The 26,881-nt window shown below is 32.8% G+C and overlaps 1 protein-coding gene across 7 annotated transcripts in view; it reads right to left on the bottom strand.

Moving 5' to 3' along the window:
• Positions 1–26,881, bottom strand: part of LOC125066662 (zwei Ig domain protein zig-8-like) — a 380,046-nt gene that overhangs the window by 309,807 nt on the left and 43,358 nt on the right. For all 7 annotated transcript variants that reach the window (XM_047674872.1, XM_047674862.1, XM_047674881.1 and 4 more), the window contains exon 2: positions 14,641–14,788. In XM_047674872.1, coding sequence (XP_047530828.1) covers positions 14,641–14,704 — 64 coding nt within the window. In that variant the 5' untranslated portion in view covers positions 14,705–14,788. The remainder of the gene's footprint in view (positions 1–14,640; positions 14,789–26,881) is intronic.

The following is a 26,881-nucleotide window of genomic DNA, read 5'->3' as shown; positions in this document are numbered from 1 at the left end:
TCATTATAGTTACGTTATAAAATTTGAAAATGTAAGTGACATTTCATCATCGTTTCATTTTATTTATTAAAAGAAATAACCCGTCAAATTAACTCTTCGCTCAAATCAAGCCATTTACACGTGAAGCGAAAGGGTTACATCAATGTCAAACGCAATTAATTCTCTCAACGCTCTGCGTCTGCTAAATCAACTAGGTTATGTACTGTCCATTCACCAGGAACAGCCTATCAGCCTAGCCTAGCCTAGACGGAATTATTTCGTCGTTCAAATCTTGTTTCGTTCCAATTTCGTTTTTGATCATTTCTTATAAAACATATCCCATCAAAAACATAAATGTAAAAATGAGAGCCAAGTTAAATATTATGATATATACCTTGGTTGTTGACTTCAACGACAAAAGAAGTGAGATCTAAATTTGTGCCAAGTTAAATAGTCCTTTCTGAAATTTATTTATAACTACATAAAATATCATTTCTTCTTATAACTTGGGATAATATATTGTTGCCTAAGGTCTGACTTGGCTAGTTCTTATATGTTTATAAACACAAATTGTAGTTTGTGTTTAGAATAACAAATTATAATTCAGAACATCTAAGAAGAATGGAGGACAATAAATATCCCCGTTTGTAACGCTAGAGTACAAACTTAAATCATTCCAGTTACGATATACATACTCTACTACAGTCTCACGAAACCTATTTTATTGTTGTATACTAGTATACTCAAACAAAAAATATGCAGTCGAATAGACTAGGCAGCTTCCATCGGAAGGCATTGAAATAATTCTTATGAGCGCGGTTGCCACTCGCTCAGACACGTCCGCGTTAAGGTTTAATCGCAACGCTCCTTTCCCGCTGCTCCGGCGTCGCGTCGCACGCCGTGTACCGAAATGCCTATTATTACTATTATTTTAAGTATAATTATTTTGCACTATTGATGTGCGCTAGATGCAAGTTAATAACGTAATAAATACGAAAGTCGGCTATAGTCATAAGTACTAAAACGGAAATATTTGGATTTAAAAAACTTAAGGGTGGTATTCAACTCGTTATATATTCACGTGAAGACCTTAAAATCCACATTAAGACCGGCTGTCATAAGTTTTGATTGCTGGTTTTTACATCATTTTTTTTATTACTGTTATTACAGGAACTAAGTATATAAGGGTTCCTAATAGACCCAATAAATGAAAAATTATAATAAAATGATAAAAAATTACCAGTTTCAGATTTTTCCTTTATATTGGCCTAATTATCTACCTGCATGCCAAATTTGAACTTTCTAGGTCACCTGGAAGTAGAATATAGTTTTGATCTATAGGTCAGTCAGTGATGAAATTTGAAACACATATGTATCTCGCGAGTCTCAATATATGAACCAAATTTGACACATTTATGTCAAATAGTTTTTGAGTTATGAGGAGGTCAAAAGTGGCTCCAAATGGTTCGTGTAATATTACACACGGTGCTGCTCGCCAGTTCTGTTACTAGAACTTGGCTGACACGCTACCGCGTGTCTAGATTGTTATCCAGGAAAATATATTTATCTCAAATAAGAAGTGGTCACAGAGCTTTGCACACCACTCATTTTTTAATTATTTCTTTCACTAATACTTAGTATTGGTGTGTTTGCTTTTGGTTTTATTTGTGAGTGAGATTACTTATTATTCGATGGTTCAGAGCTCTTATTAATAATAAAAAATTGTCTAACCCAACTAGTTAAAAAATAAATTATAATAAAAACTTCTAAAATCTAAAATTTGTTCTCCCTGTAAAGAACTTTTCCTGTTTCATAAATATTACGATTAAAATATACGATTTTCATCAGAAATATCATCAAAGGCCTTATAATCCTGCAATAAATAAAAGCCATGGAGGCTGATCATCCTTTTGTATTTAAAAAATCTTATCAACATTCAAATTCATAACTCACAAATTGTTCATGAAATTTGAAGTTAACTCGAACACATGTCCCGAATACCATGTAAGTCGGCTTTCATGAAAGCTTTTATAGCTTCGCTTACATACAAAACTTTTGTAATAAAATTGAACATTAAGCAAAGTCGGAACCATTAATATTACACCTGTCTAATATATAGTTTAGGCATAATTACATCGTTCACCTCCCGAGGGTTATGAGTCCTAATGAATTGCAAGTTTTGCTTGTAGACTTTGGACGAGAGTGTTGTTACATTTTAATTTTAAGCATGTATTAATTTCCGACCCATAAACTAGTACAATTGGGACTAAGTATTATCTAACTAACCGGATAAAAATGTCGTATCTATATTTGCATTTACTAGCCCGCATTCGAGTTACATGGTAGAATTAGGCCTACCTAAAGCTATACCATCTGAAATTTATTTTAATATGGAAAGCACCTAAATGCCGTGCACCTAGTCGCTCACCACTGGTCCAGTGTGCCATCAAATTGGACTGTGAGAGTTACTGAAGACGTGTGTCAATATTTCACATAAGCTAGCCTTTAGGATTGGTAATTTTCACCAAATTTGTGTCGAACATTATTATTGTTACATAGTTTCTAGTTATGATTAGCTACGTCCTATGATTGTCTGTAGAATGGTCACATTTTGTGAGTATAGTACCAGGGCGATACTTTCTGCGATTACGCTAAGAAAACATTCGCTTCAAATGTTTTTATTTTATTGCCGACAGAGTTTAAATGGCGGGCACCGGGAGAGGCTTACGGGGGGCGAGGTAGGGCGTTAATTAACGTGTTTTTCACTCGTTTGTTGTTGCTCCGGATAACGACTCTGCCGCGATCCACTTTTCATATGGCCTTAACCCGATTATCCGTTTCTTTTTTACATTCTTCTGCATGAAAATAAACAGTTAATCAGGTTTGATAAAACGCAATTCGTATTTTTATTACATCAAACAATAAGTTTCCTTAACAAATTCGGACTAGGTGACCCAACCGAGGCAGACCAGGTGAAGAAACACCTTTAGAATTCGTAGTTGGTAGCGAAACATATATAGACGTGAACGTACATTTAAACGATATCTGTAGATTATATTCAATATCCTATCTACTAGCCTTCAATGCCCTAAAAATAATACAAAAAAACGTAATTAGGATAGGTAGACGTGATTTTTTTTTCAAGTACAAAATTATTTAATATAATTACAATTATAAAATGATACGAATAGGAGAAAAAAAAACATAAATTAACGCCCAACTATTCCGTACATTTCTTACTCCTAAAGTATACTTATTTAAACTTCCAGAAAATATTGCAAGGAAGCCCGATTAGGCTACCTCTCTACAGAACTAAGCTATGCGTGTTAATAGAACTTTTTAATCATATGAGGCTTAATATAAGGATATACTGATTGTAATTATATGCAATAACTATAATTTATCATTTTCTTTTAATATTAAATTTATTTTAAAAAATGCGTGCCACCTGTTTCAGATTTATAGACTTCAACCATTCATGATGACACAAAAACTTATATTATTGAACTAGAAAAATTTACCACTTTTATTAATTTGTCATTCTGATTCGTTAGGCCCAGAGAGTCGAGATGGCCCAGTGGTTAGAACGCGTGCATCTTAACCGATGATTTCGGGTTCAAACCCTGGCAGGAACCACTGAAATTTCATGTGCTTAATATTTGTTTATAATTCATCTCGCGCTCGGCGGTGAAGGAAAACATCGTTTGGAAACCTGCATGTGTCTAATTTCAATGAAATTCTGCCACATGTGTATTCCGCCAACCCGCATTGGAGCAGCGTGGTGGAATATGCTCCAAACCTTCTCCTCAAAGGAGAGGAGGCCTTTATCCCAGCAGTGGGACATTTACGGGCTGCTAATGCTAAAAAAATTCAATGAAGTATATAGTAATAGGAAAAAAAATATTGGGCGTGGTGATAACAGCTTATTAAAGTCGTATTCATTGACATAATAATTAACGCTATGCTATGCTATATATCCATTGAACGATCACCCTAACGGTACATTTTTTCTTAGGAAAACTTATTTCAACATGGCAGCCGACTAAAACGGACACCGTCTCGGCACTGAGTAATTAAAACAATTTTCTTCGCATTTAAATTATTAAGGAGGAAAGATTTGAGCGCAGTAACTAGTAGCGAGGGAATGCGACCGCATTTCAATTTCATTTTTTCAGCTTAAACTAGAACTTTAAATTATTTTTATAAATCTTTCAAACCCAAAAATAGAAACTTTATACAAAAATAGAACAATGTGATCTGAATATAAAAGACAAGCTTACCTCTTAAATAGATTTATTTATTTATTTATATTCGACAAAATCCTTAAGCCTTCCAGGTACACGGTATTTGTATCTATAATAAGATTCGCTGATATTTATCTTTTCCGATTAACAATTTCAGATCGTTTGTAAATAAACCATTAGTGGTTAAGGAGCCTTACTCCTACGTACGTACTCAATATTTAATTGATAACAAAACGTGGAGTTCGTAATAATAATTAATAATTTCTATATAAATTATATTGTATATTAGTTGGTTCTTCATTGTAGTTTTTCATTTAATTGTTTTCTTTAACACGACAATTTTAAATGACGATTTAATAGTGATTGGAGCAGGAGCTTGTAGCAACGACTTCTATGGTCCTGCTGCATTAGTGAAGGAGCACCGGTAGAAATCAGTATACAATTAAGGGATATGTATAGAATAGAAGTTGAACTTTTGAAGGACAAAGGGCAAATTAATTATGAGATATTTATTTTTGCTGATTCCTTTTCTGAGAAAATTATTTGTAAATTGACAATGTTTCAGTAAAAGTAATATATATCTATACTAATATTATAAATGTGAAAGTAGCTCTGTCTGTCTGTCTCTCTGTCGCTCTTTAACTACCAAACCAATTAACCGAATTTAACGGAATATGGTATGAAGCAAACTTGAACTCCAAGGAAGGACATAGGCTACTTTTTGTCTAACACATGACGACCAACCCCTAAAATGCGAGCGAAACCGCGAGCGACAACTAGTAGTAAATTATTATATTTATTTGAATTATATAAAAATGTTTTTAGTCACAACTAATGTATGGACGTTAAATGAATGATATCTTATTTAATAGTAACATTTATTTCCTAAGTGTGAAACTTGTACTACGATCTTAAATGATGAAAGATAAAGTTAAATAAATTCGAATATAACTTTTATAAGCTCGTGTTAGAACTTATGCTTACACAACACCTCATAAAAAACAATATAATACAAAAAGTTTCTTTATTTCTTTCACACATCAAATATTTTCTAATAAGTATAAGTTTTAGGGAGAATCCAAAATGATCTTTCATGAAGGACACCAGATTGCAAAATCGCCTCTTCCCTTCGGCCTACATTTTTTCTAATAACTCAATCTCCTTTACTTTCAATGACTTTTTTCACATCGACCTAGAAAAAGTGACGCGCAAAGATCCCACTAATGAGAAGTGATGGCAATATTTTATCCTATAAATGCTTCTCGCGAGTCTCAGACAATCTGGTAGTCGTAGATTTTTTGCAACCCAATACCGATTGCTTTTCCTTACATGAAAGGAAAAATGTCTTGAAGAGCAGAATGGCTTTCAATATTATATTTTAAGCAGAATAAGTTAACCAAATGTAATAATAATACCATTAACAAAATGTACCTAAGTCACTTAAGATTCTCCAAATTGAAAGTACAGTATATGATAATGGACAGGCGGGAGTTTCCTAAAGCATTCTTTAATTCATGTTTTGTTTAAGGAGTATAAATTTTTTGTTGTTTGTTTTGATCACGTAATTGGAGAAGACTCACGCAACAAAGTGTTGATGTATGCGGCTCAAGAACACGACAAATGCAACATGCTTGAACATTTTGTGAAATAATGAACAAAACGGTCAGTTCTCACCGAAAACGTATGGAGAGGATTTCGTGAAATTGAAAATAAGAAGACTAACTTTATTTTAATCCTTAACTAGAATAATTACGAAGCCACACGTTTAAACAATAAAATAATTACGGTAAATTAAAATTAAATTGAAAAGATCAAGCTCGAAAAAATAAAATTAAGTAAAAAAAATACCGACACAAGCTTAAAATATTTTCACTAACAATAGAAGTATGTAAAAAAAAATTAATGCAATTTGACACACGCAGTAATTCTAAACTCGCTCACGTTTAATTCAAAAAAGCTTGTAAAATTGACGATGGATCTCGATTAGCGGTTATTTTCATAGCGGTAATCGCTCCATATACGTTTGGTTTAAAACGAAATATAATAAATAAAGGTAGTTAAATAATATTGTACCCATTCAAGGTTCTGCTTTGACGTAACTCGCCTCTCCACACGAGTTGTTTTAAAAATACGTAGTGGCAACCATGTTTCCCATACACGTATACCACGCGACCTTGTTCCACATGCACCTATTGTTGAGGTCAACCCCGTTTCTCCGACTTCAGATAAAGGTTTCCGAGAATGAAGCAAAATCTGAATATGTAACAAGCAACTCGTAAGCGTATACAATAAACCTTTAAAACTCGGGAAGCTAGCGTTTAATTGTTAGACCTATTTTCAAACAAATTACGTGCTTTAAAACGCAGTTTATATGTTATTTATTCTCGACTTGGGCGAAGTCAAAAGCAAGTGCACCTAATGACTTCATACAGTAGTAGTTCATTTAACGATAGGGCTCTGTGCAAGCCCGTCTAGGTAGGTACCACCCACTCATCAAATATTCTACCATCAAACGGCAGCACTAAGTATTGTTGTATCCCGGTTTAAAGGGTGAGTCAGTCAGTGTAACTACAGGCATAAGGGATATGACTTGTTAGTTCCAATGGTTGGCGGCGCATTCGCGATGTAAGGAATTGTTAATATTTCTTTCAGTGCCAATCTTTATGGGCGATGGTGACCACTAGCACCAGGTGGCCCATGTGCCTATCCTCTAACCAATATAATAAAAAAGTTAACACAAAAATTACTTACTTATTAATATTTAACTTATTAAGTACTTCCATATCAGAACGCCTGCCTGAAGACTGCGCTACACTGTTTTGCTGGTCTGTGGTCTCCACTCAAGGACTAATCTGTTCTGAAAGCCATCGGTCCGTCGACATACATGCTATACAGCCTGCTTTTATTCTTAAAAATATTTATCAACTATTTTCGAGTGTATGACGTTTGTACTAATCAGATAATAGCAGCTGCATCAGATTTGCAGGACCTTCTACTTAATCAATTTATTATAGAAGGTTAGAATATAAATCAAAATCAAACTTTATTGTACGAGACTCTTTCAAGCACTTCAGAATTGACATTTTATATGATTACTTTAACGTCAGCCACCAGTGATTTGAAATGTTTCCTCTAACAAGAAAATCTAGCAATAAAATATTAGAATAAATATTTTTCATGTAAACGAATTCGATACAAATCGAAATTTTCGGAAATATATGTAAAATTGGTAAACAGACTGCTGAATAGTCCCCTAGATAGTGTGTTAGTAGTAAGTGACTTTGGCGCTGTTAGAAATACCACACATTACTTATATCGCCAATGCGCCGTCAACGTTGGGAACTAATATGTGATGGCCCTCTCTCGTAACACTATCTATCTCATCTTCAAACCGAAACACAACAATACTAAGTAGTGCTACAAAGCGGCAGACCAAATGATAAGCGGATGGTCCTAGAGTTACCACTCACTCATCAGCTAGACGAGTTTGCACAAATCACTAGCGCCAAGAGAAATGATTCAACAAATATTAAATAAAATCAGATAAATTCAGCATACAATCGCAATAGTCATACTAGAAAGATTTCAATAAATTCCTTCTCCGAAAACAGTATCTAAAATCGGAACGATCAACTAGAAGCCATACAACTGTGAAACTAGGGTTAGCAGAAAATTGATTACTTTGATTAAGTTTCTTGGTAACACATCAGTTACTAAATGGTATCATAAATAAACTTTACATTAATTGAAAGATATTTTCAAAGGGCTATTTGTACCGTAATAAAAGTCCATTTCAATGAAGCGGTTTGGTATTCCTCATAGGAAATAGAATGTTTGTTTGTTTAAAGTTAAAGTCTCTTAAGTTGTTAAGACGTCGTTATTTTTCTTTAAATAAATATTTGTAAGTCGCTGCGCAGCTTCGTCTGCTTCAAAATAACTTGCTCAAATCCGATGACCTTCGACTTCCGTTTTTTAGATGACAGATGTTTTTTATTTTTCTTCATATAACGAAGCTTACTCCGTATTGATTAGGTGAAGGATAACATCAATAAAGGTCAGTTCATTATTATCATATACGAGTATATGTAATTTAATTGGCAGAAAAGAGTAGCTTTACATTTAACAATTTTTTACATCATTATCAGTCATCTGACTTACAAGTGCTGCAAGAAAAATATTTTTGTTTTGATAATTGTTACCATTTTTATTTTATTAAAGACTTCATATTCTTATTATTTGAATAATTTTTCTATTTTCGTGTATAACCTTTTTGTGACGTAATTCCTGTGTAGTCTCGCAAATGTAATTGTTTGATAAATTCTTCACAATTATTAGTTCTATTGTATTTTTTGGCGTTTCATCTTTATATATTATCAACGTCGCTTGGAATTCAATTTAAATTTATTTTTCTTTCTTTCAATTTTAATTAAATTCTTTACTCTATTGGTTTTATTGTTAATGCGTATTGTTGCAATTCGGTCTGGTTCCACATAAGATTCATAACATTTTAAACATATACAACTTTATATCCAAAATAATCTATAAAAAAAAACTTGTAGTTGATACCGCAGCGTTAGCGTTTGCATTTATATAAAAAATATTGTATTGACACCAACACCATAAACGTGTTTGAAATTGGAACGTCCAGTTTTAAATTCAGTTACAAGATTTGACAAACTGGCAAAATTGACTATTAGGCGAAGTTAATGAAAGCTTGTAAAATAGACGATGGGTCCCGTGACTTTTACGTCGCACCAAATACCGCAATTCGTGAACATGTTTAAAAATAATCCTATCAATCTTGCTAGTTAATTTTATATTACCCCAGTATTGCTGAGATTTTGAAATTTCAAGAAAAAAACACGAGTCTGAGGTAGTATTTTATATTGATAAATAGTTATTATAAAAGTTAGTAGTCTGCAGAGCACGTAGACAGACGATGAGCACGCTAACTCAGAACCGGGGGAGCACTTGAGAATATTTCTAGAAAGTAAGTTTTTAATTTATAACATTCACATGTTCCGGTTTCCTTTATAAAGAAACTTGGAGATGCGAGCCGCAGTGCAGGGACATGCATAAATTATATTTCATGTATTTAACGAACAGAAAAACTTGGAAAATTTTATCACAAATATAACATACAAGTTCGCCCAGAAGTTTTACCCACGTCAAATTTCATATGAAAAATGTCTGATTCATTCAGTTTGGTATATTGCTTCGTGCTTAAAAATATTGCTGTACTCGTCGTAGAGTAAATTGTACACCTTCGAGATTAAACGGAATATCTATGTAACTAAGATTAATTTCATTAGGATTTTCATTTTTGACATTTCACGTTTGACGTTCAGTCATATAATATTTTTCAGAATTGTATGTAATAAAAATGTAAATCGTTATAAATCGAGACAATTACTTAAACTATTAAATAATCTCTTTTGTTGCAATAAGTATTCATCTATGGATAATTGTATTATTGTAATTAACACAACACAGATGGGAATCACAATTAAATGTGTTTTACGTTTACTGTGGGTATTGGTAAGCGTGTATTTACTCTCTTTGCCCCGTTGGTCTTCTAGCTTGGTATAAGGCCGCAAATCCAGAGGTCCTGGTTTTAATCGCCAAAAAAGTTATTGGGTTTATTTTGCAATATAAATTGCGGTAAAAGGTCTGAGTTTGATATTTGGATCTGTATGCAACCGCGTGATCAAACCTAGTCCTGTACCTGTACGCTTTTCTTCGTAATGTATTCTCACACGTCAATCTGGTCTATCAATGCTTTGGCATAATTCCTTACCAACGAGGATGCCTTTTCAACGAGAATGATTTAAGCTTATAAGCTTGTGACAGTACTTTTTACAAATTAAAGATATTTTACAAGTTAGGCAGATGAAACTCCCTGCAAACTCCTGTAAACCCGTGACCTATACCTAACATATACCCTATCGACTCAACCAATTCATCACAAATAATGTTCACACAATAATACCACATAATACGATAAGAATCCTTTGAAATACGATATTAAACGCAATAAGCATAATCGCGGTCGCAACCGTAACTCGTTTCTCCAACAATAGCGTTAACATGAAAATAACTTAGATTTATTTCATAGAATAATCCTCCATTAAATCAGCTATTGGTGATACAATATAATTAAGTCTCTAAAATAAACGGATAGGATATATAAATAAAATAAATAAATAAATATTGGACAACATCACATACATTACTCTGATCCCAATGTAAGTAGCTAAAGCACTTGTGTTTTTGAAAATCAGAAGTAACGACGGTACCACATACACCCAGACCCAAGACAACATAGAAAACTAATGAACTTTTTCTACATCGACTCGGCCGGGAATCGAACCCGGGACGTCGGAGTGGCGTGCCCATGAAAACCGGTGTACACACTACTCGACTACGGAGGTCGTCAAAATAATAAAATAGATATATAGATTGGGTAGATGAAAAATTAGTCTTCAATACAAAAATATTCAATATCAGAACACCTATAGCTACTCGTACCAACATGTTACAAGTTCAATGTTCAATTAAAATTTGTGACGTCAAAATTTGTCAAAAAAATTTACTTGATGCTGCGTGGATATAAAAAAATGCGAGATATAAAAAATAACTTAAATCTAAATCATCATCTACGACCAAAGGCGCCATCGATACATCTGATTTATTACCTAAAAGAAAAAGACATATTACAAACTGATGGATACAAAATAAAACTCACAATGGTAATCAATTACAGTCTGAGATAAAGATAAAAAGGTTTCAATTCTCGGATAAATGGAACTACAATATGATAGGTAATGATATTAACTCATCTAGTCTCTCGAAGATTTCTCAACAAGCTGCAGGTAACGACCCAGGAAATAGACGACGAGGAATTCACTCATGAGTAATGCTCAATACGAACCAGAAGAAATCTCACTTTAAGTAATCAAATACATTTTTTTAATACTTCGGTATTTTTTCCATCGGTCGTCGTAATTTACTAATGCACAGATAACAAAAGACTTTCACGAACTACGATTGAAGTAACATTTTGCTTTTTCACTATTTTTGTATTTAATTCCACGACGATATACATTCTCGTATTATTTTTAGTAGTACAATGTGTTTAACTAAGACGTCATCCTATTGCAAATTCAGGCCACAGATGGGGGTAGAGATGGGATTTAGTAGAACTCAGCGGACGGATGAAAGGGACCTCAGAAGTCTGCTTTGATCTCAGAGATAAACGCTTTTAATCTTGACTTGAACATTCAGAACACCTAAACATGTGATCCTTTGTGAATATTTCTTACGCATATCAAATGATGTTTATTTAGTTTACGTCTCCAATCAACTAAAACAAAGTTTAATTTTGAGCTACAGATTAAATACACACACATATAGGCCATACTATTTAAATAAGAAAATAAGTAAATTCACATCGATGTTGGATTAATAGCAAAAGTGAAGTTATGAACATGTACAACTAAAGAACAAGTTAAATATATGACTTAATTAACACTGAGGAGAAAGATACTTTTGTTTATATATATATATAAACATATAAACAACAGATTATTTAAGATAAATGCTTAGCAAAAACAAACTTAAAAAAACAGGAACTGCTACGTTGATTAGCGGGTAGGCTGTTGATCGTAAGACCTATAGAAACCATTGTGTCTTTCTATCAATAAATTATGATTAACAAACAACCCAGAATTAGCAAATTCGTGGTACTTAAGCAGAAGCCACGGGACTCGCATGTGATCCTCTCAGATCGTGTCAATTATCACACTATGAGAATGGTACGTTCAATATTCTTGGATATCGGTCACAAAGTCATAAAATTTTGGTCCTGAGTCATATGGACAATATTTCTCAATCACCGATTTAAACATATTTTTTATATCTTCTGGTATGTTATAATGGTCATAATAATAAATATAAACTAAAATAGTTCCCGTAACACTTATATCAGTTGGGTAGCATCCGTAAAATCTTTACAGATCTCGGACTAATCTTTATATTTCTCGAGCATTGCGATACTATTTAAACATAATACTCGTAATATATTTTTAAAAGAAACGACTGCAACGTCCTGTATATTTAACACACACTTCTATCTATAGACATAGTTCACACCCAAAATCAAAATAGACTTGAAGTACGATCTTACAAGCACTTTGAAATCGTTTTTCACGAGGTTTAATTTCATGTAAAGCTACCACCGTTATAATATAATGATCATTATATTTCACAGAAATGATTACTGCTTCCGTAATCCAACTTTATCATAACAAATATCTCTTAACTTTTCTAATTTATAACTGAACAATCAGGGTGTATCTCTTGGTGTATTGTTTGATAAAACCGAACTCAAATTCGTAATAACCGTCGGACGAACAAAATTTCAATTTTGTTGCATAATTTCGAAGTATTTGAAGACCGACGCGAAGTTTACCTAATTTCTATTGGCTTTTAATCAAAAAACAATATTTTCATCTCTGTAAACAATGATCAGATCAGACACAAAAGAGCGTCTTGTTATTGTCGATATATAATTATGTAAATTTCTTTCGGTTATTTCATGTTTTTCGGAGCTAAAATCGTGAGATTGCTTTTTTAATTAATTTGTTTTTAATTGATATTGTTTTTTAAACATCAACTGGCGGAACAAGCAGATATACAATGATATTTAAAACTTGACACAAATGTAAATTTTTTTTTTTTGAATTTAAATCAAATTTTATTCATTTATTTTAATCTAACTTCTAATTGAGACGCTAACCTATATATTTACACGTAGCAGCTTTTCCTCCAATAAAATAATTACTTCTTCCGTCTTCCTGAAACGCTTGGCTCTACTTTGTAATTCCATTCTTAATCACCATCAGCTTTTAACGTTTGTCACCTAAATACTCAAAGCCTCCCTTCGCATTATTAACTTTCTTAACGCCTTTTTTCAACACTCATAGACGTAATTTTGCGTCACCGTTCAAGTTTTTATAGTTTTCCGGATTTTGTTTTGATACTGAACGACCAAATTCCCAACGATGGTGACGTCACTAACTCGCACCGTAGATACTTTTTACACACTAATTCTTCATCGGTACATTCTACTTAAAAACTGTACTCAAGATTATATTATTTGCTCTTATATAATTGAAGTTAAACGATTTTATTATCTTATTTAGCTGAAATTGAAAATTGTACAGAACATAATACGATATAATTCGAATAGCGTAGTATCTGTATAATTCAAAATGTAATTCTATAATTGAAAATATCCTCCAATCTGGAAAACGAACGAGACGAAAATTTAATGTCATGCATTTACAGGGCTTATGAGATATTCTCTCAATACTGTTTTAAGAATACTGTATCTTCTGAATGTTTTGAAAAAACCTTCCAGAAATATTCGTTAATTTCTTCATTTTAATGTTCTTTGTTCACGCGATTAGTTCGGGCAAAACTATTATTTCATGCTTAGAATTTCTCAATCCGACCAGAATCTAAAATTTATTTTAGGTACCAACTGCAGGTTTCGGGTGAATGGATTTAAAACGTTTTTTGGTGGGCAGCTCCGCTAAAAGGCGTCCTGTTTTTATAGGCCAGAACCCGAATTCCGATATGCGAACAATGCTTGCATAAAAAATACAAATTTTTAATCTCATTTCTTGAATGATTTCCAAATAAATGTTATTCCTTGTACTTTGTATTTTGATATCCAAATGAATTCAATATGTTAACTTATAACTTAACACAAACTACTTTTAGACAGCAAAATTATATTCCTATTTCAATATTTAAAGCGACTGTTTTGTAGTTTGTATGCGTTTCTGTTATACAAAGTCGTAGTACAACGTGATCCAATGCGAAATGTTTTATACATCTGATAAATGTTCAAATAAATCGGACATCCTGCTATCCCCGATTCGGTGATATTTTATATTTGATAATAAAAAAAAAACTAAACCTAAATAAAAATCAATTCAAAAGCAAAATCCATACCGGAGCCATCGGCTCGGCGCGCCCAACTTTTTACGATTACGAAAATTTTATCGAGTTCAGTTATTCATACGAGCGAACCTTTCCCGTGCTCCGGGAAACGCTTTTCAATTTCAATAAGGATCGTCCTTTGACGGGAAGACTATCAAGATGTACCGATTTTTGTCTATCCGAGCGACAATTGTTCGTTTTATTTACCAGATTCTTTAATCGATTATAGCTAATCGAATATAAATACAATTCACACAGATATTTATATGGAATCATCAAAAGAAGGTGAAGTCAAAAACTTAATAATATACTATGCTGCCATTGCAGTTAGGATTAAAATTAATAGTAGTAGTAGCTTAGTAAAAGACATAATTAATATGTTCTCATTGATAAGACTAAGAAGACTAACCAGGTGACACGTATGTCAAGCAGAGGAGCACAAAGTGCGCCGCGGCGGCGCGCACGCGCAGCATGCTCGCGCTAACGGCGCGCGAGCCCGCCCCGCATGCCACTCGCACTCGCGCACATGCACACACCGACGTCGTTGTTAAATGCACCTGAGGGACAAACAGTTCTTAGTTAGTTTTGTTAGCTTAACATCACATATATAGTACGAATACGAAATCATTTATTTTTAACCATAGTAACAATTCATTCGGAATATGTACATTTCGACCGAAGTATATTTTGATTTGTATAAATTGAAACTTTTTCGGCTGTTACCGATAGATATTGACTTATATGGTCTTCACCGACGAGCTATTTATTTAATTAAAAACGAGAACACAGAGTAGAATAATCTTTACTCGTCTAATTTATTCCTCCAGAATTAAAATGGAAAATTCCATTACAATGCAAATTGCGCTTAAACAGGCCATTAGTGTAGCGAGTTTTAAATGAAAACAATTTTTCACATCGCCGATGCCGATGATCGAACATAAATACGGCGTTCAAATAAATAACGGCGAACGTAGCAAAACTAATTAGGCGGGGTTCACTAGTGATTCGGAGTTAACTCACTAATGAAATTCCCGAGCGGGCCGGCTCAAACTGACTCCGAGCCCCCCTTTCGGCTCGTCCCCTTGAAAATTCATATAACAAGTTTGAAACTACCTGCACGACCGCTATAAGCGATTGCCCATAAAGGACCTGAACTATCAAATTTAGGATGAGGAGTTACCGTCTCAATCGTGCGGGAACGTCCAGTGGAACTACCTTTGTGTTATTAAGATTATAAGGGGTTGTACATACCGACCTTAATACGAATAGCAAATTTTATCAGATTTCCTCAGTGCAATGTGCTTTATTCGCTAGAGCGAGTTATATTTAATTTAGTTCAAAGATAAAACGTCACGGCTATTTTATTTAAATTGCCATCAAAAACTGAACAACACAAAATACCTCATTGCCTTCTTTTACACAACAAAGAGATAAAACTGTTGGACTTGATTGCTTTTCCAACAAACCTCGCATGGAATTGAGTCTTTAAAGTTTTAACATTTAAAATGGTCCGCCCGTTACAATGTATCAAATTTAACCTTACAGTACATCGTACTCGACTTGTGCTTGGTATATGTATATTTAATCGATATGGCAAATCCAATAGTATCTGAGTTATGTGTAACGTGACGTAAAAGTCGTTCTAACAACTCATATACATATATATATATGATTAAGATAGTTTGGAAATATATTTGGATGGGGTCGATTATGACTTACGCCTCGTATAAAACAAAACGAATCGTACATTTCGAATTGTACGATTCATGACGCAAAACATCAGACATTGGTTTTCGATCGTTTTGTTTGTTTGTTTTTTGCCTCATTATGGAAACTTATTTCCTTATTTATTATACTCTTGTTAGTTCACTGAATCAACTGTACTTATTCTGTACTTTTCAAAAAATAATTTGAAGTCATTTATTTTTAAATATAATTTATAAAAAAAAAAAAAAAAACGAAACAAACTAACTTTAATTAATTATTAAAAATAATCTTGTAACAAATATAGAACTCACAGAAATAAATAATTGCTGGATCTCGTGTAGAAAGCAAATTAGTTCTAATGAAAGCAAATTTATAAATTAGTATTATTTTTCATAAGGGTAACTAACTACTCGTTGCGTACTGGTAACTATTATAAATTCAAGAGTACTTGTGAAAAATTAATTGAAAAAATATATTTTTAATGAACATTACAATATTGTTTATTCAAATATGCACTTACAAGCTCTTCTGTTAATTCATATTAGAGACGTGAAGGAAATGTAAAGTTAGCAACTGATCGGAATGTACATTCAACCGAGAATAACCGGCGAAAACCTCAGTTACAATTTTTCTACAATATCTTACGCAGTCTATAAATACAACCGCAACCAACAAAGCTTTAATGTTGTATCGGTTCAAAAAGTCATTGATCCATTGTAATTAAACAACGCGGATAATAATTTGGGTCCAAAGCTGGCAGCGCACTGGCAATATAATATACGACAAATGCCTATTGTCATGAATAATTGTTTGCCCGGGGACAACCAATCACCACAAGGCGGCCCCAATGTTGTTCAAAACTGAAAAATCAACGATAAATTCCTATTCGTTTATTTCTAAATGCTTTGACAAAAAATAGTTTCATCATGAAATCATTAAATTAAATAAACGTACGCAACTCATATGATTGTCTTTTTATTTTTTAACGGAATGTAAAATTTTAATGATTTTCTATTTCTATAGCTGCACGATATTCGAAACGTCATGCAATGTGACCGTCGTAGGTTCGATCCCAATGTCAATGTTAAACAAAGCTTACTGCATGAATGGAGGAGCAATATGAACATTAAGACTATCTGAAAACATATATCACTAGGACGAGATAGTCTAGTGATTAGAAAACAAAAATTAAGCGACGATTGCGATTGCAATGGAACAACGTGGTGTAAAAAGTTCCAAGCCTAATCCTCAAGAGCAATGGACTTCTTCGACCAGTAGTGTATGATACACAGGCTGTGTATATGTGTGTGTATATATAAGTATACTAGCTGTTGCCCGTAAATCTGCTCGCATGGAAGTTGAATTTAAAATAGTTAGAGTTAGTTACTCTTAGTTTTTTTTTGTTGTAGACATTGGTGTGTTTTTCCTTAGGGGTAGAATATCCAGAAAAGCTTAAATACGTATCTACTTATTTTTAATCAGTAGCCCAAAAATTAAGTTTCATCGTCCTAACTTCTTAGGGATAGAATTTCCAAAATTCCTTCCTCAGTGGGTGTCTTCTCAACAAACCCTATTACCAAATTTCATGGCCCTAACTTTAATAGATGATGAATAAATCAGTCAGTCAGTCGGGACGTGTTATTTTATAAGTATTGGTAGCTGCTTGTACAGCTACCAATACTTAATACTTAATCACTAATGTATCAAATAATAATAATAAAACAAATCTCATAAATAAGTATATTCTAGTTTCAAAGCTAAAAGTTATTTGAAATACAAACAATCCCACTTAAAATTAAATTATGTAATATAATACACATATGTTTTAATATAATAGTCAGTAACGATTAAATACATGTTTAATATATTAATAAACTGTTTCATAAACTTACCTAATATCATTTAGTTAATTAAAAGCAATTGTAACAAAATATATCTAAAATTTAATGCAATTTGAATGTTTGGATTTGCATTTTAACAAATTGATTCGGTATTAACTGCGCCAGTCGTTATTGTTCGTCTGTGCATGTGTGTGTCACTGAACAACTTCTAAAAGGCTAGACTGATTTTGATGAAAGCGTTTGAGAGATTGATTGAGATTGGATTGAATATATTTTTTCACCTGTGAATATTCGGGACGAGCAACTAGTCGATATGCCATAAGACACGATACTGTAAGAATGTTCAACACATACAAATCTAGCGGTATCAATGTGTTATAGGTATCTGCTATTTAACGGAAAATCGGTAAAGTGAGCAGCATGTCAGGCGTAGCCAAACCAAAAATAATTTTGGGTCGTAAACAATGTGACTGGCTGAATGTGAACGTTTATACGAATTATTGTGATCATTATTTAAATAATAAATTGAATTGTGTGTGTGACTGAGCTAGTGTAAATATAGGCAGCGTGACAGAGACAAAGCATCTTATCTCTCAAGGTCAGTGACCTCATAGGTGACCAAATTTTTCCGTCTACCTATTCAATGCAAACAATAAATAATAATAAATATATATAAATAAATTACATCGATGAAGTTTTACTTTATAATAATTACCGATATGTTTATAGCGTCTGAATTCATTGAATTTCTGAAGAGATATAATAAACTAAATACTGAATTGTTCGTGAATGTTCTCTTGTAATCAAAAAGTTGGGGGAAATAACACTGAGTGAATTCCCATTTTATTTTTCTAATCGTCCTCTACTGCTCCACCACTTCTAACAGCGCAACATGCGCCACAAACCAGCGGATAATTTAGGTTTATTCTTATGCTGTCACAGCAAAGAGTGACACGATACGACGCAGCGGGATGCGTTTGAAAGCAAAACTAAAATCTGCTTAACAGCACCGATAAGCGAGCAAGAGCGCCGGCCGGGTTGACGACCGAACAACAACAGCTGAAGTAGTTACACGCTCCCATTCCCGCTGCATATCCATTGTGTACGAACGAAAGATTAAAAACTTTATTCTCGTACAACGAATTTGTTTAATCAAAGCCTCGTGTGGTAGATAAGTACGACGGACGGCAGACCATTCCGGTGATGGGAGTGAATTGAAAGAAAATTAAAAAGTTGATTCAACTGCGCCGCGAACCGAAATGAAGCTTAGAACAAAGAACGAGGGAATTAAATTAGTTCCTAACAAGTCAAACTAGGTTTTCAGATTGCAGCCAAGAGAACGGTGAATGCATTCGAATGTACGAGAACTCAAATTATAGCTCCCTGATGAATTGAAGTAGAATGTTTTTGTAACCGAAACGCGAAGCGATAAATATGAATAACAAACTTATCCCTATTTCGAATACAATAAGACGAAACATTTGCCATTACTTGATTCTTGATCTTCTCAGACGCTTAAAATTAAGACAAAGATCATCATTATCTTGAGCTTAATAGTGACAGTAGTGTTCTATAATGAAACGGTGTTATATATTAAACGGTTATTAAATATCAATTTACATGCGTTTTATATAAAGTTAATTATAAAAAAAATTATTAGTCTCTCACATCTTAAATATAATTGCCCAAATTTTTACATAAATAAAATCGTAATTGTTACGACTAAATGCAGCATGTACCTTTGACGAAGGTTACTAAAATTTTCATAGTTCATCATTAAATAAATAGAACTAAAATCTGATGACGTATGTCGGCGGTGGGTACACGAGACATATCCAAATCGACGTAAATAAAAAGCTTTTTCTTATAAAAATATCTGTAAAAAAATTCAAAGCGTGAATTTAGAACTCGTTTAAAATTAAATCAAATTTGAGATTTAAATACATTGGAATTGTACGAATTCCTGAAACGAGGCACGTAAAATTTATAACCGCAAGCTTGAGCGTGACAAATTAATATTTTAGGTAGGAATATTTTGCATCGCGATACGTACCCGTACAGCAGATGCAAAAATTAAACGTTAGAGCTGTAATCTATTATCTATTAAATTAACTTCGAGTGCAAAAATCAAATCAAATAATTAGCAATTTACAAAATAATTTCTCAAAAATTTCAATTAAATATAAAGTAAACTAAAGTCAGTAACGGCATGTAAATGCCTATATTCTTCACATTTGTGGATTTCTCCACAGCTTTGCTATAATGTGGATCGGTGGATACAATTGTGGCATTTCACCCAGCCCTAATAACTATTTTACTAGACCGCTGACGAGATAAATTATGAGCACATGATGACTCGTGAAGTTTTTCTGATTTTGAAGCAATGACCTTGAAAATCCATTGCAGAACAAAATATATCTAAATAAACTCTATTCAAGTTGACCATCCAATGTGCATCTTTGCATGGCATCAGATTTTACAATAATTATACGTAAGGTTGCTACTGGTTCAGAATGTCGAGTCCACCAAAAAAAAGTCGGTACTTACTCTTTTTCGCAAAATAAATTTGGTCTCATTTATATAAAGTTAAATGAACGAAAACATCGAATTCAACAAAAATTGCACAGTCACGTCTCGCTTTTGCGCTTCTACATGATTTTGTAAAGAATGTTTTGTCTTGTATGATTTGTTTTTTTTTTAAACGACCTTTCAATTAAGTAATTGACGTTCTGTACGTGTCTCTGTACTCATACGTAAAAAAAGATCAATCAGATTTAAAAGTGGATTAAGTCCATCAAATTACAGGGAATAATTGATGGTCCTAATTTGTCAAAGGCAAACTATTCATTAAAATACCAGCTTTTCCATGTGCTTCAGCAACGTTGTCGCGCAACATTACTGCGCTGCCCCCATCAGTCATAGTGGGATGAGGTTTAGTTTACCTTTCATATTAAATGGGTCATCTAAAAAGAAGTACATTTGCAAATTTCATTTTGAATTCCTAAGATCAGGTTGTTCAAGGAAAAACGTGGTAAAGAGTGTGGAATCAATTTGGTGGCATTTTTTCGTCCGTTTTACTCTTTTACTTAAAGTAATACGTTTAAACAAAGAAACGAAAAACTTGACAAATGAATTATGTAATAAATAATTAGTGAAATGAATATTTACTGTCCCATGCTAATATCGACTTAATAAAAACAAAAACAACAAAGCCCCTAGCATTGATTGAACTGGTATTGATATGCAAACGTACCCGCAATAACAATACAATAATAGTTTATACTAACTTTAACTTTACCTATGAATAAATTTAAATCCTATGTAACCAAAACATAGATAAGGTTTAATATTCGATACAAGAATATTTAGATGATGTCTGGTGCTAGTATTCGTAAATTTCCATAAATGGCGTCAATTATTGGCAAAAAATTCAGTAATTACTTACTTACATTATTTTGGTTTACATCACATTATATCCTGCAAAATGACGATTCACGAGAGCTTATAGCATTACTTGAATTTTATTTGTATTTTTTCTGTTACGTCTAAGATTGGTTGTATATCTGAAAAGTATACCTCAAACAGGGTATTCAACGATCAAATTTTTATTTCTAAGGGGAATTTTGCCGCTCTATTATAATTTCATTATTTACAATGGCACGTAATTTTGCTGTCTCAATTTTATACAAAATCTTGCGCCAATACAGCTTCTAAAATAACACTGGGAAATATGCATTAAAGATATCTTTGAATCAATATATATAATAATGAGACTACCTGTAAGTAGTAAAACTTTTGTCTGAATAATTTTGAAATGTTTTTATTTTGATGTAATATTGTATCTACTTTTGGTTTAATGAAAACCTTATCGTATAGGATACATATATTGTATCGTATATGTCATATTACGAGATTAAGTTAAATTTAAAGCCACCACAGGTTCTGAATGTAGATTATACCGTGGAGAATCGGCTAGAAACTCAGCACTATTAGTAAGGTATATTGTATTCAATTGAATTATTATTTTTTATCCTCTATATAATCCTTTATATGTTGAATGTTGGATCCCTAGTATATTGAATAGCACGCTCGATTGAGCTCCATATCCTTATCTTTATTCAGCAGTGGGATTGTACGGAACTGTTTCAATTAATTTGAACTGTATATTATTTGAAGTAAATGGTAAATACACCACGTATTTAATGTTCTATCCTTTATTAATGAAATTCTAGTAAAAGGTTTCATTAGGTCTTAATTAAGATAAAATCGAACCATCAATTCACTGAGAGATCTCATGAATTCTGAGAAAAGACTTAAAAATGCAATATTGGTAAAATGTAATTAACACCAGAAAAAAAAATTAAACTATCGAATGACGTGAAATTTTTATATGACTATTTGTTTAGCCTTTATTACTGAAACACCCTTTGTATTGAGTAATATAAAACTATTGGAAATTCATTTCAAGCTTTTCTGATATATGATCTGTGTTTAATATTTTCATTGTGAACTTTATGAAACGTATCTTACATGCTCTCCCAAGGTCAACATCTGCTGAATTGAGATTGGCCCGACTAGACCGTAATGACTATTCGTGCTCCATTAACTCATTCCTCAAATCCTCACAAAGTTCTCTGTTAGTGGCAACATACACTCACAAAAATGTTTGAACAGTTCGAAAAGTTTGTTCCGGCTCCTAATGGAGGTGGGAAGTCGATCCAGAATGTTGCTCCTCCCGCCTATCGCGAATTTCAAAACTTTGCCCTTTTCGAAATGATTTTGCCTTCGCATTGATGCTGTTCAGCTTTGGTAAACTTAATACTTTGAATTCACTTCGATGTCTCCAATAAATTTGAAAGAGTTAAAACACTTTGTACAAACTTGACTTCCATTTTTTCGTTTATATCCTACTGATGAAGGATATCGATCGCAGTGCCTTCTTAGAGGATATGTTTCAAGTTACATATTAGCTGATTTTTGAACTTATTAATCATTTAATAATTATACCATTTACATGGGATCGTTGCCATCGGACAACTCTCTTTGGGAATTGGCAATTTTCTGTAACTATGCGCGTATTGCGGTAGTCCAGGCGCTAAAAGTTGATGGTATTTATGGAGCGCTTAACTAAAAAATGCCTTCGTTCGGTTTGTACGAAATCCACGATTGAGTGAGTCAATTTTAATCTACCGAATACCACCCAGCAAAAAATTCAAAGAAGTCGGACGAAAATTCAGAGAACGTTGCTCCCGATAAAACAGAAATGGTTTTTAATTTATTTTACAGAAATATTATTATTCAATACTCCTGTTTCGAAAGAAAATGAAGTATTGCGAATGTCTAATAGTAATAAAATAATATTTCCTTTTTTTGGCATGTTTGAGTCTCTACGTTAATTGGACGTAAAATTTTGACAATGTCACGTGTGAGAAGACGCAGATTGATCGAATCTAAATTTCGCAAATATTATATACATATATATGTAAGAGTATATAAGAGTAGCATATTTATATTCAAAAGATCGAGAAAAATGCAATAATAAAAAAAAAATTGCAATTAATCAAAGTATTTCCATTTAACAATTTTCTATGATTACACATCGGAACACTCACACAATAATCATAGTATCAAGAACACGTTGACTTTGATAAGAGAATTACTAATGAAATTACAATTGTGTACGCACGCACCTCGCACTGAAACCCTACGCTTCCATCAAGACCTGTCGATATGTCGGCTCTTGACAGACATCAAATAGTGCAAAATGTTCCCGTCATTAAAGAGAAATGCCCTGAGGGCGAATGCGGAGCAAGAATCGAGTTAATATTCCATTCCGATTCTGTTCATTCACAGATTTTTGATTTCGGACAATTGAACGTAACATGACAATATCGCTTACGTACTTTGATTTTCTGGCACTTTCGAATATTGACTTATTCGAAAAGTTGATTTATATAATAAATGAACAAACATTCACTGTGATATTTTATAATAAACCAACTTCCTATTAAGCCCTTGCTTGCTTTATTTCATAAATGCAAATATAATAAATCTGAATGTAAATCTTTGTCCGGAAGCGGCCAGAAACTAAAATTTAGTTCTATATCCAATTTCACATCGTTTTAAAAGTTAAAATAAACAGCCCATAATTAATAACCCACCGATGAGCTAAGGGTCTATTCCATAAGTTTTGGATCTTATTCCACAACGGCACACTTAGGTTTGAGAGCACACTGGGTATTTTTATGCGATACACTAAAAAATATGAATTACAGTAACCAAATAAAGCCAATTAAATTAAGATGTATTCAAAACCCGCTATCTTCAGAGGATCTGTACATAAAATTCCAATTAGCACATGTTTATATAAATTTTAAAAATATACAAATTAAATAAGAGTTGTATAAGATTCATATATATTTTGTCTTGCATTGTTCTTAGGAAACTTTCCACGTCTTCTCAAACATTTCAATGAGGATTCAGAACAGCATCGCATTCGTCATTCGAAGAATGTTAAGCGTTTAGCACGGTTATTACAGCGAGTGTTAATGTTTTCGGTATAATGGGCTGTTTCGCTAAATTGCTGTAGCAGCATTATACCATGATTGCGTTAGTTTATATTCTACCCGGCTCCCGTTCCGAATCAATCTCGGTTAATACAAAACATAACACTGATTTTACTGCCGGCTTTTTAGTACCGCCTAAGTTTTGGGTGCGAATTTTGATACATTCGGTTTTTTTGAAAATGATTAAATTAATTAATTTTTGCTGATATTTTGCTTCTAATTTATCTTAAAAATAAATATTATAATATTAATGTGTGTATTAGCAATAGAATCAATTGAAAAAACAAGTATGAACCAAGCAAGTGATCCGACCTTATTGTACGCATCACGTTGTTTTATTTTGAACCTTACACAGTCTTCGAAAAAACACGCGTTTTTCTTAAAGTAAAAACGACTATTTTATCCACGGAAGACCTTTTAAAATTACGTTATCATTTTTTAGTAAGGACTATAAATACTCTGTGGCAAATAATTTAAACTAAAGTTATTGGACTTATTATTGATTATACACTTGTGACACGATCTCGGTAGAATTAACCTAAAAACAAAAGTTATAGGACATACTATATTATCATAAATATATTTATTATTATTATACAAACAGTCAAGTCATTTTATTTATTTTCAACCACAACAAGACGTACAGCACCAGGAGAAATACGTCATAAATCTCGATCCGCCGTATAAACGCGCCCTCGGCATGCCTGTTGATTCCGTACCTCGTAAACTCAAGGGACTTCGTAAAAGAATAGTTTTATGGCATCCTTGATTACGAAATGCGACCGCAAAGCAGTCTGATGTGAGTTGTGGTAAGCTTAAGGATACGTCGATAGACGTTGGTTTCCTTTACTAGTAAAATGTGGTTGATGGTACCATCCGTTCCGTTTCCTCGGTCTATTTGCATTTGTTTTGATTGAGAATTCAAACGTATGCGGTTGAATAGATGACTATTAAATATTTAACCGTTCCTGTATTTACATTTGACGGTAGCTTTACATTTCATTTCATATTGTAGCATGACGATTCAAAAGTGCTATAAGTTTACTTGGATAAAGAATAATTGAATGTAATGTATTTTAAGTATATTTCAATAATATTAAGTCAACATGTTCGCTACGACTGTCTTTATGTACATATAATAAATAACTCAATATACACGCGATTTCGTTTGGGAATTTCTTTCACGGCGGTGTAATTATCTCTAGAAAATCATCAATTTTTTGCCCTAATCTATTTACGTAATGAATTCTTGAATATCGTAAGGTCTGAGTTAATTGTGAAATTCGATGTAGCAATAATAATTAATATATATTTATTTTTAACCTGCTATCCAAGTCTTCTGAAACAAAGAGTTAAAGGCAATATTGGTCTAGTTAAAGCGCTTAAATTCAAAAAGATTAATATTTGATCACTAAGAATATCAAACGAAATCTTTCGACTTCAGAAGTTTTTTTATGTTTTTTACCTCAGATTTATGGATTTATGAGCCGGTTGTCTTTAATATATATGTCATATAATATATATTTTACACTTCCCATTTAATTTATTTATTTTAAAAAAATGATGTTGATAATTTTTTTGTATAAATTTGTAATTATAATTTTACATGTTTTTTCTAAACTTTAAATGTTATGTGAGTTTTTTTGGGGCTACCATATATTCTCATAATGGGTAGCGTATGTCTGTCCAGTATTCTATCCAGTAGTTTATACAGGTATCTGTAAAAAATAAACAAACTAACAAAACTTGATTCTTAAGGCGTGTATACTAGTACCCTTAAATAAGCAACATTTTTTCTAATATTATGTATCCAGAATAAAAATGCTGCTGTCTCTAACCGTAAAATAAGGCATACCAACACATGGACAGAAATTACCTCGGAGCCCGGTGAAAATTCTTATATTTTCTGATTATACAAGAGTATAATTTTAAACAAAATAATGTTTATTATAAATTTGAGAGAGGAAAAAAATACAATATTTGCTCTTTATAAAAAGTAACTGTTATTTATGTATTTTAACATTTTTTTACTGCATCCCTAGTCCCTGAGTATTTGGGTAAACAATTGATGTTGATGTCTAAAGGTACTTTTGTTGCATAACCGTTGTTCTTTATAAAATGTTTCTATTATGAGGCCTTTTGCAATACATTCATTAAGTTCTCCATATATGTATATATTAAATAAAGGAATGCATATAATGATGTCGTGTTAAATTACAATGTTTTTCAATGATATCGATAAATGGTCTGCAATGCAATGGTCGTGAAGATTATTATATTTCCGAAAATGTCGCTTCATCTATAATAATTCATTATTATGTTACACGTTATAGTTTATTAGTTTCCCCCCGTGGCTGCGCTCGCATGTGAGAAGGCAGACGTTACGACGACGAAGTCTTTGTCGGTTCCTCGTAACGTGTATGTGAAATTTTATGATCATCTGTGGACTAGTTAAGATATGAATACGTCACAAACAAACACACTTTCCATTAGTTAAATAATATTAGTTAGGATATGTCACGGTAATTTGGTAGAC

The sequence above is a fragment of the Vanessa atalanta genome, chromosome 1 (genome assembly GCF_905147765.1).
Source record: "Vanessa atalanta chromosome 1, ilVanAtal1.2, whole genome shotgun sequence".
In the NCBI taxonomy this organism is placed as follows: domain Eukaryota; kingdom Metazoa; phylum Arthropoda; class Insecta; order Lepidoptera; family Nymphalidae; genus Vanessa; species Vanessa atalanta.
Note: the sequence above shows the minus strand (reverse complement) of the source record. Positions and strands in the feature narration are given on the sequence as shown.